The sequence below is a fragment of the Protopterus annectens genome, chromosome 8.part0 (assembly GCF_019279795.1).
Source record: "Protopterus annectens isolate FY-2018-M chromosome 8.part0, PAN1.0, whole genome shotgun sequence".
In the NCBI taxonomy this organism is placed as follows: domain Eukaryota; kingdom Metazoa; phylum Chordata; order Ceratodontiformes; family Protopteridae; genus Protopterus; species Protopterus annectens.
The window spans coordinates 1,873,424,492-1,873,438,858 of NC_056741.1; the positions used below are offsets into that span (position 1 = coordinate 1,873,424,492).

The 14,367-nt window shown below is 40.4% G+C and overlaps 1 protein-coding gene across 1 annotated transcript in view; it reads right to left on the minus strand.

The window, feature by feature from the left end:
* The window catches only part of LOC122809691 (von Willebrand factor A domain-containing protein 5A-like), a 338,530-nt gene that overhangs the window by 50,718 nt on the left and 273,445 nt on the right, over positions 1-14,367 (minus strand). Inside the window, exon 5 of the mRNA XM_044081367.1 lies at positions 2,568-2,707. Within this exon, the coding sequence (XP_043937302.1) occupies positions 2,568-2,707 (140 nt within the window). The remainder of the gene's footprint in view (positions 1-2,567; positions 2,708-14,367) is intronic.

Sequence of the window (14,367 nt, forward strand, 5' to 3'; positions counted from 1 at the left end):
ATATAATATATATATATATATATATATATATATATATATATATATATATATAGATACATCTAAAGTGACACCATTGCATGTGAATTTATTCAATACTTGTTAACTAAATAAGTGCACTGCTGTTGAGACCATTTTCATGCACAACTCAGGTCAAACAGCAGAAGTGGCAGTTTGGGCATAGATGGAGTGGAAGCAGTCAGTGTGACATTACAGAAAAGCTCCAACCCTGTAATATGATGACTTTGGGAGTCAGGCACTAGCTTTTGTCCACAGAAAAACAAACAAGGTAGTGGATAATGAACATACATCTGACACTGGACAAGAAACAGAAAAAAAATAAATATATACATTGCCAGTCCTAATATATTCCTCATAAAAAGCAAAATTACCAGTCAGGAATCTGTCATCCAGTTTAGCCAATTCATGGCTTACAAAGTCTGTCTGGTCTAGAACCTATGAACCTACAATGCTCCTTTTGGTATGTACCTCATAAGACATCTACAACAACTGGAAAGGCTGCAGAAATACCTCACAAAGAGGATTAACGGCCTCAAACAGATGCCATACACAGACCATCTCACAAAACTCCAGCTTTACTCCATCGCATATCGCCTACTCAGAGGAGATCTCTGCCTAACATACAAAGTTATGTCAAACCCAGATCTGTTGGACATGCTCCACTTAAAGAAATCCCAATCCCTCAGAGCTACACGCTCTAGGGACTTAACCTTGTCACCACAATAAACAGAACATGCTGGAGGGATAGATTCCTGTCCCAGAGACTTCCCATACTCTGGAACAAACTACCTATCTATATCAAACAAAGCTCCTCATTAGCACTCTTCAAGAAAAATCTTGATGATTGGATGGGAAATAGGAAATTCACCCTGGGGATCACCTCTGTGGCTCTGCACAACAGGGGCACAGGAAAATAATTTTCTTGGGTGGCGAAAGCCAGGGTACCTTTTTGGCTAGGCTTATATAGGCCCTAGGGCCAATAGCCTATTACCTACCTATGAACCTATGAACACTGAATACTTCCTGGTGATTCATGAAGCCAGACTGCATAAATCCAGTAAATTTCTGTTACAGTTATCAGTTATATCAGTTATCTGCAAACATCCTAAGAGATATTCCTGTCCTGCTTATAGAAATAACTAAAAAGGAGAGTCATCACCGTATTCATTCATTCATTCTCTGATACTGACTTTTCCTTATTCAGAATCACATATCTTCTCTAAAATAACATGTTTCATGTTGGCACAGATTTTCATGTCATTCAAGTACTGTCTACTCTTACAACCCAAATGTCATGAATATATAATGAGCTCAGGCTTTAAAATTTAAAAGTTTTGCACGGTCTAATATCTATAATGCCAGTGATGGTAGTTATGCAAGGTTATCTCTTGGGTTTCACAACTGGGATCAAATCTAAATAGTTTGGAATAAAGCCCTGTGGGACTTCAGCTTATGGAAGGTATTATAGCTACATTATTCTCTTCTAATGTGTTTAACTTCTTATTATACAATTCTTCCTCTAAAACGTGCACACTGATTGGCCAGCCCAACCAGCGTGCCCGTTGTAAATCCCTCAATATACTAATGGAAAAAGGTCCGGTCGCCCGGACTTTTTCCGTTAGTATAAAACACTGTCTCGCTATGTTAAAAGAGTTTAACATAGCGACAGGTTTAAGAAAAGCAACGCAAATCTCCGTTGCTTTTTTTAAAGCTGTCTCGCTATGTTAAACTCCTTTAACATAGCGACACAGTATAAGCAACGGAGATCTTGGGATCTGCGTTGCTTTTCTTTAAACCTGTCTATGTTAAATGGGTTTAACATAGCGAGACAGCTTTAAAATAAGTAACGGAGATCTCCGTTGCTTATTTTAAAGCTGTCTCGCTATGTTAAACCCATTTAACACAGCGAACAGTAAAAGCAACGGAGATCTTGCGTTCTCCGTTGCTTTTGCCCACAGCTCTGATGTACTGCGAGGCATGCGCAGTACATCAGAACTGTGAATACCAGACAGCTGCGGAAGGGCAGCAAAGAGGCATTATACAATGCCATTATTTAAGAAAAGTAATTATTTCTTTTCTTAAATAATGTCATTGTATAATAGCAATAACCCACTTCTGGGTGTGGGTAATGCGGGATTTAACCATGGTTGTCTTTGTTTGGTCCCTCGGGCTTCGCCCTCGGGACCAAACCACGCCAACCGTGGTTAAATCCTGCATTACCCACACTCAGGCGTGGGTTACTGCTATAATAAGTGTTTCATAAGTCATTTTACTTTTAAGAGCAGTTAGGATTAACAATTATCCCTGTTTTCATCTTTTACAAACTGCTTTAAAGATTTGGTTTCCAACTGCACAGTTACAAATGCATAAATGCATCTTATGAAATCTATTAAGACTAAAGGAAGCAAAGTTTTCAGTTCCACTTAAGTTTTTTTTTTTGTTTAGTTTTTTGAAATCCCTACATTAGCACAACCAAACTAAAACAGTAAACACTATAAAACTGTTCACAAGATATGGCTTATAATATATATGAAGAAATGTGCACCTACCTTAACAGGGATGCTGCTCTTTATTTCACTCTCTGTAGACTTGAAAATTTCAGCAAGGGTTTTATCCATGTTCCAGGAACCATCGGCCTTTTGTAGATTAATCAAAACCATCACTTGATCTTCCTTATTGTCCGACAGTGCTATGAGAAAAGAACAGCATTTTAATAAATAGCCAGCTATTAAAAGGTTTGCATCCTTCATTTTATTACTACATCCATTCTCCATTCTAAATGTCCCTAATGCAATAGTGTCATTGAAAATTGACATTTCAGTCATTGAAGGTATTATGCTATATGAAGAAGATTAGATGGAGAAGGGAAGAATCACTGTGGACAGTGCTGAAAAGCATCATCTTTCAATCATGCCAAGACCTGATGGATAACTCCACCCTGCTCACATTTAACCCCACCTATATGGTACTACCCACCCCCTTTCTTACTTACTTTACTACCTCAATGTCAGATACCTGTTAACCCATAGCACTGCATAGTACCACATCTTGGTATTAGAATGAACACAGTATGCCTTCACCCAATCACAGATGTTGCTGTCTACTTTATTATTTCAAGTCAGCTGTCTTTTTCTCATCATTTAACAACTATTGCACCACTGACAACATTTAAGTTTATACAGATAGAAATCAAGATGGTAGCTAAAAATATAATGATATACATATTCAGTGTAATACATCATAATTAATATGTCACATTTTTAAGTTTGGGTAGCATTCATCAACTTAGGAGAATGCAGACTATTGTAAAATGTGCCATTTCATCAGCTGCTCTCTATGTCACAACTCTACACTGTTCATTTCACTCATACAAAAATGAAATATGCTACTTTACAGTCTTAAGAGACATGCCTACATAGCAGCATTTTATTAAATATGCCTTTGATTTGCTACTACACTCACAATGTTTGATGATGACTAGTAAAAGTACTGTTGAGTCTGGTAGCATTATTGGCTCACACTATATCATCCTCTAGTTCAATTCCTGGCTGGGGTGCCTCTTGTGCAGCATCTGTATATCTTTTCTACTTTCTGATGGACTTCTGTCAATCTCTAGTTTCCTTCCACACCCCAAAGACATAACAAGAGGTGAGCTGGTGTTCCTCTAAATTTTGGGTGTGTGTATGTGAGCATATGTGTGTGTGCATGCATGTGTCTAGAATGAATAAACAAGCACTACATGCTTGCACAGTATTCATTTTTGAACAGGTTGCTGTGTGAAAAGCCACAGAGCAAGTCAGACATGCATTAGGTGAGTATCAGTTTGAACAAAGGATGTATAATTAAAAATAGGTGAAACGATAATGGAAGGAACAGTAGTACAGCAGGCACAAGTGATGTAAAACACATCACAATCAAGGTAGGCTAACTCAACCAAGCCAGTGTGCACGCAAGCATGCAATGCAGTGCAGCATAGCTGCTTTCCATGCTCATTGAGCACAGGAAGGGCAGTAGAAAAGCTGCCTGACCACTGTGTGCATTTGTGCACAGCATGTTCTGCCTCTGTTTATCATATAAACATGGAGAACATAGGTATCTATGCAACTATGGAAGGGGATAATAGTAAGCAGAGAGAAACACACAAGGGTAAACCTAATGTATGAAATGTGGGGGAAAGAAGGCTAAGAACTTCCTTTTGTAAGATATGCAAAAAAGTTAGGTGAGGAAGACTGGGATAGCTGTGGATGAACTACAGGGAGAAGGGCAAATAAGAGAGGTAGACAGGTAAATAGAGCACAGATTCTGATAGACAGGAGTAGTACATACACATGCAATTCTGGGGGAGGGTAGATGGTCATACACATACACAGAGTGGACAAGTGGTGACTTGGAGGGTTGGACAATAAACCAAGAATGGAGGATGGCATATAATAGAGCAAACCAAAAGAATGGGGTAGATAGGGTAGGCAACTGGATAACTGGATAACAGGCTGGTTCAGAGGGCATCAGACCCAAATATTACTCACCTGGATGGGAAATGTAATGGGCTGATTGCTCTGCTGGTGGCCTAATTGGTATGTCTCATTGGTTACATGACTCCTCATGATGCACCAGATTGTGCTTCACATTACCAAGGTGGGTATCCAGTTTCTATCACATCTCAGCAGCCACCAGTGTTTTCGACTGATACCTCAACATCAGGTCTGACCCACTAGGTCCACTTTCAGAAGAGGAGACTTCATCTTCTCCTGAGAAGCAGACATGGATGCCACCAGTGACACCTTCTGGTCACTTCCAGCAGACTGATCATTGTCCTGCTAGTGAGGGGCAGACTTGATGTCTACTAGTGACCCACCATCAGAAGCACTGAGTGGTACACCCCATGGTGACTGCATTTGTACCTTCTCCTCTTTCTCAACTGAACCTGCAGATGATGATACAATGGGAAAAATGGTTATACATATATATTCTACAAACATAATCATGGCTGGACTGCCTCAGATCTTATACACATTCTGCTGTTGGGGGAGGTACTTCCTGCTTCCATGCAATCATATTCAACTGTCACTCCTTTACTGCTGAAAAAAAAGAAAGTTTGCTCTCCCAGATATACATGTGCAAGACAGTATATTGCAAAAGCACAGAAAAAAATGCTTAGAGTACATTTCACTTTCCTCTTCCTCCCTCTTGTGAAGAATAGCAGGGTTGCACAGTCTCAGATCATTGTCCTGATGTTGGCACAGCTCATTAGAATGAATGCTGCTGGATGAATCACTCAGAATTCCATCAAGCCAATGCCAAGATTCTACCTTCTGAGTGGGGACATCATAATCTCTGAAGCAAGTGCTTCTTAAAGCTCCTGTGCAGCAGCAACAACAGAAAAATCTCATCCTCCTTTACACATCTCACTGAAGTCAAGCATTACACAGTTCCTGAAAAGGCTACTGTAACTGATTATGGTCCTCTCCAGGAGCAAAAGATTGTCCTGTGCAGATAAATGCATGCTTGTGGATCATATGTTGTTCAATGGAGTGCTGCACCATAACTGGATGACCATAATACAGCACATGTGGTGCTAAGAATATATATTGGGCCAGCATGTCCAGTTACATCAATTTTCAATGGCACAAATTCACATACAGTGCTCTAGAACAGGTTCCTGACTAGCTTCATTAACATAGCCACCACACAAATTGTATTGTGTTTGCATGATTTAAAACACTGAAGCCATTTTGTGCAATGCAGCTCATGACTCTACAACTGTGGAAAATAAGAAATTTAGTAAATATTCTGTATACATGAAGCCTTGCGGGTGTAAGGATGGAGTATTGCCCAGAAAATTACCTCATCAAGAAGGGAAATGCTGTAGTGGATGTCATTAACCCTGAGGCATATATTGTGGTACATATTTAACTGGGAACTCATGACACTGTAAGGACACTGCACCATCTGTCTGTGGCTTTTGGGGGAAACAAATATGTTATCAAGAACACCTTCTTAAGCATATGTTGCAATGGGTATGCGATTTCAGAGCCATAACAGAGGTTTGACTACAGCATGTGCATGGGAATAACGGTGTATAATACTAACAGCAACTGATAACCAGATACATAATGGAAGGGGGGACTGTACTCAAGGCTACAATACATAATTGCTGAGGGGAGGCTGTGCAAAGCACTACCTGCAGCTGATAATACCCATAAGCATAAATTGTGGGTATGTGGACATTAATAAAGATATCCGACAGCATAATGTACACACCCAATGACAATGTTCACCTGTGGGCTAAAAGTATCTGCTATGGCCACTCAAGGAAGACAATGACTGAAAAAGTACACTAGCCAGGAAAACAGAGTGCTACTGCAGGCCCTGCAGAGAAATGGAATGCATCTCCTGGGCAAAGGTGTTGCAAACAAGCATTACTAGGACCAGATCTGCAGAGACTGGTACAAAATATGAATGCTGTGAGTAGTCTCTAGAACAGGTACTGTGAAGGGTTACAAATAGGCTCTAGAACAGGTACTGTGAAGGGTTCTGTGAAGGTTTGCTGATATGCTCTAGAACAGGTTCGGTGAAGGGTTACTGATATGCTCCACAATAGGTATATATGAAGGGTTACTAATATGCTTTAGAACAGGTACTGTGAAGGGTTCTGTAAAGGGTTACTGATATGATACTCCATTCAAAGGAAAAGGCACTAGCTTTTTCTGCAGACAGGTTTACCACAAAGATTGCAACACCAACACTGAAGTTTCTTACTGAGGCTGAAGAGTGTTTGGTCTGATTTGCCAGCTATGAGGAGCAGCCTCTCATACTTGTTGGTGGCTTGGAGGTGGGAGCTGGTTTAACACTAACCACCCATATATCAGGCAGCACCAGGTTATTAATGTCCATTGCAGTACAGTATAGCACATACCACTGCACTGACCAAAGCTCACCTGTATTATCTATCCTTCCAGGCATATCTAGTCTTTTTCTGCAATGACTTGTATTTTAATGTTTAGTAGTATGGATATCATAGGGGGTTATAGGGACATATGTGTGTGTAAGGACTGACAATGGTGTCATGTATTCCTGCTTTCACAATTTCTACTGATGGATGGTTGAGCATAACAGATCAGTCTAATGATACAGAGAGAGTCACCGCAATACTACAGGAGAGGCGTTACCGATGTCATCCATTATAAAACTCCCTGTTGAGGTTCAAGCTGGATGTGCAGCTTACTAGGGCATGATCTACATACCTGAGAGCCCCTCATGGGCTCCACCTGTATTCCAAAAACTCACAGCTTCTAACAAGCACAACACCTCTAAGGTAAGTATATGCACCACATGGGTCAGATGCAGGGGGGAACTTAAGCACTGCCATCCAGACTGACACTACAGGTTGTGCCTTCCATGTACATGGGAGGGTATGGATGTGGGGAGGCTGGTCAAAGGCCATCACAAATTAGATTACATAAATCATTTGTGAAATGGCATTACTGTCAGCTGTGGGCATATACAGCTTACTACCTCCATTTGAAATAGTTCCCAAGGTCATAGGAAATGATACTTCTCTGGCTCAATGCCTGTGAGGTTTGATTAGACTCCGTGTTCACATTTCTGTAGGTCTACCTTTCCCTGTTACTTGTGGGTATATAGCCTGCCAGCTCTAGTTGTGAAAAGTGACCGCTTTGTGGGAAATGTCAGTCATTAGGTAAGCCCTGTGAGGGTGGACACTCATAGTCCCATAGTTCTACACACTTCCTGCCATGGACTACAACAAGCTCTAATACTGCAAGCCAACCTAGTGGACACTACCAACTGTCACATCATGGCAGCTTGCCCTCCCCCACTGGAGGATGTGGTCACTGACTCCCCACAATCTCTTTTAAAAAGTGCCAACTTTGTTTGCATCCCATAACCCTATCCCATCTTATAGTATTCACCAACACTGTATCCTTCCCCAGCTATGCAAGTGATAATAACTGTGCTCTACCTATCCTTTACCTGTATAGGTATGATTATATCTTCCACACATAGGGCCAGGCACTATATTGCCCTGCATTTCCTTGGTGTGATATCATGTGCATTGCCTTATTCTGTGTTGTGTCATGACCAATAGCTGTGCACCAATTGCCACCTAATTGCCAATGCTGCCACGTATTCTGCCTTCCTTTATATGCACTGTGTTACTACTGCTGATTGTTCTTCACATGATACTTTATCCTGCCTTTCTCCTGCTGCTACAAATATTGTGGGAAGCATTGCCATAATGTTCATCTGTTGCTCCAGTTGTATGCACAGTGCCATGTTGGGTATCACTGAATGCACAACAAAAATTGGAAATGCCTGGAATTTATTTCAGAGCTCCCCTCATGTAGCTAGACAATAATGTTATCTCTTCAGTAGGCTGAATATATGCTCAGCTATATTTTGCATTTCTGGACGTGCTGCATTATAGGCTATTTTTTGCATGTTGCAGTGGAGGTTGGGTGGGAGTTGTCAACAGGCCTCTAGGGCATGTCCAGCATCACACGTGACACACAACAAAAAACTTATTTTAAATAGTCTTCTTCTTGCATGTGTGGTAGCTGTGGCACATGGACACATTATAAATAATGCCCTGGGCATTACATACATCTGGCAGTCAATAGAGGCATTTCCTGTAGATGTATCGAAGGCCTTTGGAAGAAGTGGGTCCCTGATGGCAATATTTGTACAATCTGTGGCTCCCTGGATCTCAGGAAATTGCGCTATGTCAAAAAATGAAAACACAGCAGAATGCTCAGCACAAAGGTTGACCCAACAGCCTGAAGAAGCCTGTGCAATAGTTTTACTTATACTGACACTGATAAAAAAAAAAAACAAGGAAATGAATTGTTTCAATGCTTACAGCAACTTCATCAGAAAAATATGCTTCAAATACTAATGTGTTGAATTTATATGGAAAAGGGCATCAAAATGGCATCATAATGAATTTGCACAAGTCATGCAGTGCCCCATCCCAAAAATCATATAAAAAGTACAGTGCTTCAAAAATAGCAATTTCATACATAGAAGTCAAAACACAATACTCATATTAAAGCTAGATATCATCATATTCTCCGATTACAAAACCATATATCTCTTTAGAACCAATGTTAAACTGAAATTAACAGCATGTATATCACACAAACTGTACAGTTTATATTAACAATTGCTGACACAGATTATTTAACCAAGCTGACCAAGCACTACTGTGAGATTAATTGCATTTTCTTTATAACATATATATAACTGTCAGATACACTGCACTTCCTCAGCTGACTTGGATTACTAAAATGTCCACTTTTACAACCACTCTTATACTTTTAAAACTTTGTCCTTGATGAAAACATTCTTTTCCTGTATTGGAGTCTTTATTTGTCTGTATTTTTATCTCATCCAGAGAAAATCAGTTCCTTCATTAGGCCAAAATTTTCTTTCATTGATAGGATAGTGTGTAACTATTCTGCTGTGTTAGCCATGCTTATCCAGAGAAAATCAGCTTGCAGCATGCCAAAATGCTGTTTCATTGACAGCATAGTTTGTAACTTTTTTTGCTGTTAGTCATTTCCCTTTAGCTTAAATACCTGTGTACATTCAACTGTTTAGGATATTTCAACAAGCCTCTGTATTTTTTTGCTCCACACAAGCACATTCTGTTAAGTGAATGCATCACATGCTATTCTAAAAATATCACACTGTTATTATGATTACCAAACCTCTTACTGTAAAGGAAAAACAACAAAAACATTCAGAAGTATAATACTTTTTGTTTTACACAACCACATTCTGTTAAGCTAATCATTTAAAAATACAATCCCTGGGATTCACTAATCTTCTGTGCAGGAATAACTTATTCCTGCATGGAAATGACCATTTACAGGTAGCATGGCAGCGCATCATGCATATTAATGAAGGTGCTCTGCCTCTGCTCCTAAACAGATACAGAGTGTGGACGAGTGCAGGGGTGTATCTGAGAGCAGAGCCATAACAATACACATACCCCTGCACTCAGGAAGTGCCGCTCAGCAATCTCAATGAGGGAGAATGCTCATAGGAGGCTGCATACCTCCCAACTGTACAAATCATTGCAGAATGTCCATATTTGTTGCCCATACAGCACCCCATTTGTCCTGGCAAATCACTGGGATGATCTCAGGATTGAAGTCAGTAAATAATGGCATACATTTCAGTGTCAGACTTCAAATCCATCAGAAAACATATATTAAAATACACCTGTTACACTAGCAACTTTTCTAAGTTTATAAGAGCACTAATTAAAATATGTCCTTAGTTGGACCTCATGTTGTCAAGCTTTGTCCAGATAATGTGCATGAAGAGGTTGAGAGGTATGGGGGGATTGCTAGGATGTCTGCCAAATGTGCAGATGCACGCAGAAATCCACAGCAATAAGTGACACCTGTCCATTCCTAGAGAAAATAGCAGTAGAGAATTTTTTTATCAAACATTAAATTTAACCATAGGTGCGCGGGCGCAGGTTTACACATTGCTTAGCTACACACACTATAGCTTAAATAGCACAAGAAGATAAATAGCAAGATACATTCAATTGAAACAGTACCGCAATTGTGTAGTGGTCAGAGCATTCACTTTGCATGTAGTCATTTCCGGTTCAATTCTCACTGTAGTAAATTCCATTTTCCATGTGAAATCACTTTATGAATTTTATTTGCTGTATAACCTACTAAATATCATATATTTGTGCACTGGAGTACTACATTAAGTGCAGATATAAGGTGTCATTGTAATAATGTGGTAAAATCCACAGATAAACACAAGTGCCCCATACAGTATATGTAATCATGATTCAGGAATACTAAATGAAGGTATAATGTGTAATGAATGATAAATCCACCACTTTCCCAAGACCCATGTTTCATTTCTGTCAAAATGAGTGTGGAGGTAATCAGGAGCAAGCAGCTTTAAGAGTAGTAAGTGAGATGAAACCCATTTGTGCAGGGGTAAGCAATGTGCAAACAGGATATGCAATTATGAAGTTAACTCTCTGTAAGAATATTTAACTGGAAGTTAGCATTGCTTACCATAACATAAACCAGCGCAAACCCACTTACAACTGCTTAAAAGTGCCTTAATCACTCTCTATCCAACAGCTGCTGTTCTGCACAGCAACAAAATAAGCAGCCCTTGAACCCAGGACCCTGTACACTACAGTCATAGCAGTTAACCAGTAAGCCATCACAGCAGTGCATAAAATTGAGGTATCCTGAAATAGATCCTCACTATAGCAACATCACAATTTACATGTGAAAAGAATCTATATAGAGTTTTATGCTGTATAACCTACTACATAACATAAATATGTAAACTGCAGTACTGCATTAAGTCCAGATGTGAGGTGTCATTGTAATAAAGTGGTGAACTCCCCCAATAAACACAAGGAAACCGTACAGTGTACGCACACATGAATCACGGATACTAAACAAATATATACCATGTAATGAATGATAAATCAATGCCAAACAACAAATAGTGCGCATATTTAAAAATAAGCAATGCTAAGCATTGCACACTCATGCTTACTAGGGGTAAGCAATGTGTAGGCCAGCTAAATCAGTCTGTCCATTGGTATACCACTTTAAGCAATGCCAACTTAAGGAAAGCAGGTTTGTCCATAGCTTAGCATTTTCAAAACCATCCAATCATGGCAAAGTGCAGGAAATTGGCCCTATTTAAACCCCACAGGTGGGAATACATCTCATAACTGTTTGCAGCTTCCACCTATAGGTACTATGGCCAGTGTAGGAGAAGGATCGAGCTTCCGGGCACAGTGCTGGGGCATCCAGGAGTCCAAAGTCATGACTCCTCATTAAAGACCATGAACAGAGATGGCTGCAGGGCCAGAACCAGGGTTCACAATATAAAGCGGAAGCCTTGGGCCATCTGGGGGTGTGGGGGGCATAGCCCCTACATATTTTAAATATTTTGAACTATATACATGGATTCTTGCTATTCCAAAATATTACTCTTTTCCGAACATAATATATACTTAAAATATGTGGGGGGGGCTATGCCCCCCTTACTATATATACTAACTGCAGGGTTGCACTACAGTGGGGAAAATGCCATATATAACTTTCAGTAAAATGTGTTTCAGTGAATTGAGTTTTTAATGAATTGTGCTTTCAGTGATTTGTATTCAGTCATTTGAGTTTCAGTGAAATGTGCATTCAGTGAAATGTCCTAGACCCATATATATATATATATATATATATATATATATATATATATATATATATATTTATATAAATATTGGGTTCACTATAGAATCCTGAAATCCTACATTTCAGTATTTCGAAATTCTATAGCCGAACGCTCAGAATTGTGAAACACCAGAAGTGCAAATTTCAAAATCCCGAAGTTTGGAGCTTCTGCTGTTGCAGTGTGTGAGTGGATGGGTGTAAGTTCAGGTAAGTATGAATGAGTGTGTTGGTTAGGGGCTTTAGAGTATGTTAGTGTGTGTTTTGGCTGTGATGTGTGTGTGCAGGGGGCTGTGATATGTGTGGGTGTGAGTTACCTTTGTTTGTGTGATTGTGCGATCTCAGAGTTAGTATATATAAGAAGGGGGGTGTAGGGGTATGGCCCCCCACATGGGAGGTGCAGGGGGGCCTGCTCCCCTGCTTGCCTGTAGTATAGGATTGCATGTTTGATTGTGGGGGACATTGTGTGCATGTGTATGTGTGTGGTGTATTTGTAGCGTAGGTTCGCGATTTTAAGTTTCGCAGTTAAGGGGTTTTGGGATTTTGAGTGTTCGAAATACTGAAATTCGGGATTTGAGTATTTCGGGATTCTATAGTGAACCCATACACACACACACACACACACACATATACATATCTATATATATCTATATATATATATATATATATATATATATATATATATATATATGGGGGTGAACATCATCCCCTGAGGTGGTTCCACCTGAAGGTAGTGCATGACCAGTAGATGAAGAGGTCCGAGGGTGGGTCCCACATGTGATGTAGCCTGGTAACATGGCCAGATGAAGTGGGAGAGGTGGCTCTGCTGGCAAATGTTCCCCAAACATGCTATTATGTCACTGTTATAGAATATATGTGGGCAGTACTAGTCCACACATTCCCAGATTATGTCCAACAGCTTGCATAGATATACCCATTAACACAAAACAACAGATGTGCAGCAGTCACATAGCAAACAGAACACATGCATATATGGAACCATAGTGGCCCTTACAATGGCATGCAGGTGACATTGTCCATAACAGGCCACCAATGATAATGTCCCAACATGGAACATAGCTACAAACACATAGCACAAAATTGTTGTACAATACAGTATATGTCCCAACGGTAGGTCTTCTGTAGACATAACCTCTGAGTTGTGTGATTAGATTGCTGTTGCATATATGATGGAGGGGAGACAGTGATGTGTATTAACAGTTATGATAACCTTGCAGTCTGAGGTTCTCAGACCTGTTTCCGTATTTATGTCTTTCAGGCAATATGTCGAGGAAATGCTTTCCAGTTTACACAGCGGAGGAAAATGATGTCTTCGTCTCATACCTGGTGCAGCACTACAACATCTTGTTTGGCCATACGGCCTATGATCTGCAGGAGCTGACCGCCCTGTGGAACTATCTTGTCCACAGGGTAAATGATGTCAGCCTGCATAACCACAGTTATTAGCAGGTCTGACAATGATGCACTGATCTACTCCGCCATGGCCATCGGCATGCTGCTGCAGTCAGGGGGGACCAGCTTGCAACAGGGAGGGGTCATGCTATCCACCCCCTCTGACACATGTTGAGGATTTCCTTGCTAGCCTAGGGGCACCTGCCCGCCCACAAATACAACACCTGGTGGAGAGCATAGTGGAGGTGGGTGCTACCTACACAATGGCAGAGGAGTGTGCAGGTAAGGCCACAGAGCACATCAGTAGACTGCTGCTGTGTATCCATCCACATCTGTAGAGTTAAATCATGCATATGTGAGATGAAATATATAGAGTCTATTGCTGCGGTGTAGTAATAAACAGATGTGCATAATCTGTATTATTGTGGACTTGTACTGTTAATGTACTGTAGTGCAGCACCCACCCTGTACCAATGCCACAGATGTGGCTACTGACATCACTTCTCTCACACAATTATGTAAGTCCCTCTGGTATACCTCCAGGGCAGCAGCCTGTAGCTGGTGAGTATGGTTTTTGTTCAGGTTTTCCAAGACACCAGTCATGCTATGGCCATAGTATATTCCATGCACACATTTAACACACCTACCCATAATGCATGATGCACATGTTCATGTATTGTTGCTGTTA